The sequence below is a fragment of the Glossina fuscipes genome, unplaced genomic scaffold (genome assembly GCF_014805625.2).
Source record: "Glossina fuscipes isolate IAEA_lab_2018 unplaced genomic scaffold, Yale_Gfus_2 0, whole genome shotgun sequence".
NCBI classification, from domain to species: domain Eukaryota; kingdom Metazoa; phylum Arthropoda; class Insecta; order Diptera; family Glossinidae; genus Glossina; species Glossina fuscipes.
This window is the reverse complement of record NW_023998414.1, coordinates 32,186,221-32,191,517: the sequence shown is the minus strand read 5'-3', so window position 1 is coordinate 32,191,517 and position 5,297 is coordinate 32,186,221. Positions and strand designations below refer to the sequence as shown.

At 32.5% G+C, this 5,297-nt stretch overlaps 1 protein-coding gene across 1 annotated transcript in view; it reads left to right on the top strand.

Annotated features, from left to right (window-relative positions):
- The window catches only part of LOC119644717 (acetylcholine receptor subunit alpha-like), a 48,611-nt gene that overhangs the window by 22,742 nt on the left and 20,572 nt on the right, over window positions 1-5,297 (top strand). Inside the window, exon 2 of the mRNA XM_038044436.1 lies at window positions 341-1,516. Within this exon, the coding sequence (XP_037900364.1) occupies window positions 1,462-1,516 (55 nt within the window). The 5' untranslated portion in view covers window positions 341-1,461. The remainder of the gene's footprint in view (window positions 1-340; window positions 1,517-5,297) is intronic.

Sequence of the window (5,297 nt, the reverse complement as noted above, 5' to 3'; positions counted from 1 at the left end):
ATAGAGAGAAGAGAAATTAAGAGAGAATCTTGTCACTTAAGTTTTCATTTGTAAAGAGTGAAGTGCACCTTGAAACTTTTCCTTAGGTCTGTTTATATGAAATGAAAATTCTTCCAGCGCGGATAAATTTCCGATGGAACTTTACAATTTTTCATTAACAAAACGATTTAGTTGGTTATTTGGCAAACAGTCAAACAAATTAAATAAAATTTACAAAATTAAATGTAAAAGAAAAGTGTGTTTATTTTTTGGGTTATGCCAATAATTGTAAAGTAAAGTAAATTTCCTTTATTGCATTTATTAATGGAATGTTTCTGAATTTTTTTTGTTATCTTTGCAGAATTTTTAAAATGCAACCAGCCAAACAATTAATATATAATGTTAACCAAAAACTGCCATTAACATGAATAACATATACGATATAAATAGAAAAATATATAAATATATATGTATATAAATAAATAAATAATTGTGTGCATACACATACCTACATATGCTAGAATTGTACAAGAGCATTGTTCGAGACATAATAAAAATTTTCAACCCGATACCAAAAGCTGCCATTAGTAACAACACATAACAGTCAGTAATTCGATTTGATTATTTCGAGTAAGATAACGTGTCGATGTCGATGTCGATGGAATCGCTATGTTGATGAGACAGACCGCCAATCGGCATATCAAGCAATCGTCGTTTATGCTGAATAAATACAATTCTAGAGCAATGACAATTAGTTAAATTATGTAAACGATTGGTCCGGCGTGACTTTGAAATCACTACACAATAACGACTACTATACACATAATCCTTTCAAACGTAGTGTAATTCATTTACCAATGAATGAGTCGGCGGATGATTTAGAAACAAAGCATCAGACATCAATTCAGCTTGTGGTTTGCTTAACGGCGATAGCGTATCCAACGCAACCCTTTATTAAGCCATCGTTAACCCACAATTCGAAAAGGCTTCGGCTTACCTTCTATAGCCGTCAGGGAGTGCTGTACGACATCCTAAGATAGCAAACGCGTAATATCATTGCCTCAGCTCGGTTATAGGGAATCAACTAATAATACAACACACAGGAAATAACATAACTGCCTATGTATTATATAATCTTTATATCCGAAAGCTGCGCCTCAAGTCAACTTTGGCAAAAAAACATTTTACGCATTTGCAACTAAATCCTGCTTCTTTGAGAAAACAGCAAAAGCAACCTTTAGAGAAATTGCTAGAAGGAGTACGAGAGTACGAGAAAGAGTGAGAGAGAGAGAGAGGGAGAGTGAGAGTGAGAGAGAGAGAGAGAGAGTGAGAAAGCGCACGCGAGAGAAAGAGGCAGTGAAAAAAAGAAGAAGTGAGAGAAAGAGAGACAGAAAGTGAGAAAGAGATCTACAACTCAACGTACGACTAACTAATTTTACTATACAACGAAGCATCATAACAAACGCTTAAAGGGGAAATGAGATGAAGTGGTTTCAAGTGGCATTAGATGTGATTCTTGTGCTTTCATTTATATTAAGTAAGTACAACATGAAACCTTTCCACTAACTATGTAAACACAAATAAATGTGCATATGCAAAGGTTAAATATATATATATATATATATAATATAATAACAATTAGAACGGTTTTATATGTATAATGATAGGTCAAGGAAAAAATTCGTAGCGTTTTCATCCCAATCAAACTTGTTTGTAATCTTGTACCTTTATGTCACTAAACCAATACCAAAGCCCACAAATAAAAACAAATTTCGATTTGTTAATTCGTTAATTGAGTCGAAAGTTTAGAAAGTTTTCAGTTTTGTGAATGAGACAAACTTGTGAAAAAATTGCAAAATTTGATAAAAATTCGCAGATTTATGTTTTTCTTTGGAATCGAAAAGAATCATGCATAATAAGCTGTTTGAACTTAGCGAAGAAAGAAATTAATTTTACTCTCTATTTTCAACAGTTAATCGGTTTGAAGGGCATAGGAGAGATAAAGTGTCTAGGATTAATTAACAGGATAATTCCTTTCGGTATAACAATTCCATAACCTTGTTTAATAATTCGGATATAATTTATAATAATAATTCGGAATAAGTCGGAAAGCCAACTGATTGAGTTTTTGAATCAGATCACAATCACAAATGTTTTACAGTAACGAAGTATCACTTAGCCGACAACCTAAGATACGCGACTAGCAAGTCAAGCAAGTCGCGTAGTTAAATTTCCAATGCGATAAGACATACTTGGTCGTATCTAGAGTGTGTGCTCAGTTGATAAAGGCATAAGATATACCGATTGGTTACACCATAGCCACTAAGTTGCGACTACTCCCTACCTCCTTATCCATTTCCTTCCGATCACAATGACAATATTGCACATATAAGAAAGAATGATCATATTGAAGACATAAAAAGAGGAAATGCTACATATTGGACGGCTGCTAAGTGCTCCCAATCAATGTTAGAACACAACAACACATAATAAAACCTACCAAACGGTTTATAGGCTTTAAAAATGTAATTCAAATAATATCTGAACTTTTAAATATTCGTGTTACTTGTACGCGATCGTTATTACGAACACCCTCGCGTTCGTGTATATGCATAGTAACATCAAAAAAAAATAAATAAATAAACTTTTAAATAATTTCGAATCTGTTTGATTATATTACAGCTGTGCTAACTAACAACTTTCAAAACGATATCAATAAATGATTTGCTTGCCGTCATTTCAATAATTGCAACTGAATTTAATTATATTAGAATTCAGTTAAAGTCACGCATAGTTGTTGTAATAAGTACGTTAATTTAATATCAAAACGTTTTCATATATTCTCTCTCTGATCATTAAAAGCATTCGCAAGAATTACATTTCACTAAAATTTAAAAATTATTAAAAGCACACATTTCTTTCAACATAAACACATACATAAATATTCTTTTTATATCTAATATCGAGATTTAATAAATGCATGAGAACGCATCTATACAGGCATCTGTACAGCTGCTGCTGCTGCTGCTGCTTCTGCTGCTTTAAAGATAAACATACCTTTTAATGCGAAACTCATCCATTAATGTCTGTGGGCATATATATATATATATATATATATGTATGTTGGTTAATCATATAATTCATCATATGTAAGTACATGATGATGAACCAACGTTACAAGCATAAAGTAAAACTCATTAGGACTCGACTCTAACAAAACCTAATAATCCATTAATTAAATTTTCTACTCTCTCGTCTCTGAAGACACATTAACTTTAAGAAGCGTTTCCATCGCTTAGAAATATGCATGGAAGACACAATAATTCATGAATTCATTGAATTAAATCTCCTCTCATCTGTAAATCATTGATGATGATTCATGCACATCATGTCCACGAATTGCAAACATTTCGGAAGTTTTTGATTATGCCTCTGACTTAATTTTAAAGGGCCGTTTTGTTGATTTCGTGTAGGTGACCACAGGCACAATATATTTTAAACATGAAAAGGGGGCGGGGGGGGGAGGAGCACATAAATAAGTTATTGAAAACCATCGGAAACGCATTCAACCGAAACTTTCCGAACAAACATTTACATCCTTCTCACAAAACTGTGTCAATTTTCAACTATGGACTTGAATTCGCTGACATGACTCTCGCAAGATAAACTGCGCGCACTTTAATTTCAATCCATATATATTGAATTTCTGAAGCTTCATCTCAGCTTAAAATTCATTTTTTTTAATTACAAATTATATTCGGCCTAAATGCATAACGAAAAAAACTCCATATTCATACCTTATAATATTGCTTGGGCGTGGTTGATTTCTGATTTATTTTTGTACAATAAAAATGTTAATTTGTGCGATGCGTGTGTGTTTCCAGTTTATAAGTAACGAAAAAAAAAATTAAAATAAAAAAAAAATACGGAAAGAAAAATTGTATTCTCTGTAAGAGTGTCCTTCGATCGATTTGGCTTATTTTCGATAAGCAAGATGCGCGCAAAAGTTTTCAATGTTTCTGTCAAATTTAAAGTCGATAGCTTCATTTTAACGTTAACAACAAACTTTACAAGGATGAACAGACGAACAGTCTTAAATCGGTTCATAATTTCATACCGAACAATTATATATGTCCATATATAACTTATGTAGTCTACGGAACTGCCATCCAGGTGTTGGAAACGTTTTGAGCAAATAATTGTACCTCTCTCTCTCATCCTACGATGATGTATAATTACTTATAAACTATAACAGATGAAACTATCAAGATATGTGCAGGTACGTTCTATGGATAGATGATACAGTACCAAAAGTGAACAAAAGCGGCAAATCCAAATTCACGCGAACATAATTCTCATAATTGTTTAATTTCCATAACATAATGTGCAAGTAGAACCAAGAATTTGTAGCTATTAAGCGATTCGGTGTGAGTTTAAAAAAAAAAAATGTTTTTTTTCTTTTTTAAATAATTATTAATTATTTCAGTCAGCATTGAATATTCGGCCCCGAACAAATATAGCCCCCTATGATTTCACCTAAACACACATATTCAATGAGATTTCCGACTCGTAAATACTTTAATAGACAAGCTTATGCATATACATATATATATATATATATATATATAATTTGATAGGCAACATTCACATTTAAGGCGAAATATGCAAATTCTCGATTTTTATGCTTTTTCATCATCAGCTATTATGTGTCTGCATTTATATTTTATACATTCGCATATAAAATGTAGATAATGATCTCTCTAAATTGTGATAAACATCTGAAATTTGCATGTGTATCCAAAGAGACCGGATGTCCGTAGCTCGTTTTGACAAAATTATGCTTTCGCTATGCTTGTAATAATAGTCAACTTTACTTTTCTCTTCGGTGTGTTTCTCCCTCGGCATTTGGCTGTGTGTATGTTTCCCTTTCTCCTCTCTCCTTTTGTAACTCTCTATCAGTTGGTCCTGTGCAGGTATATATATCTATGGGAAATTTTGCATAAAAGTTATACTAATTTGTTTGACCGAAAATCAGTGAATGAGTGTGTGTGTGTGTGTATGTGTGTACAATTGTACTTGTGCTTTTGCTCGTGCATGACTGTGTCGTGGCATTAATAATACAGAAAATTTCATTGTATTTCAATTCAATTACATATGTATCCTGAAACATTTAATTGCTCGAGTACAGTATGATTTTGTTAGTACACACACACACATATATGTATGTATATATATATTTATATGTAAATTACAAACACACACACACACACGCACACACACACACACACACACACACACACACACACACACACACACAC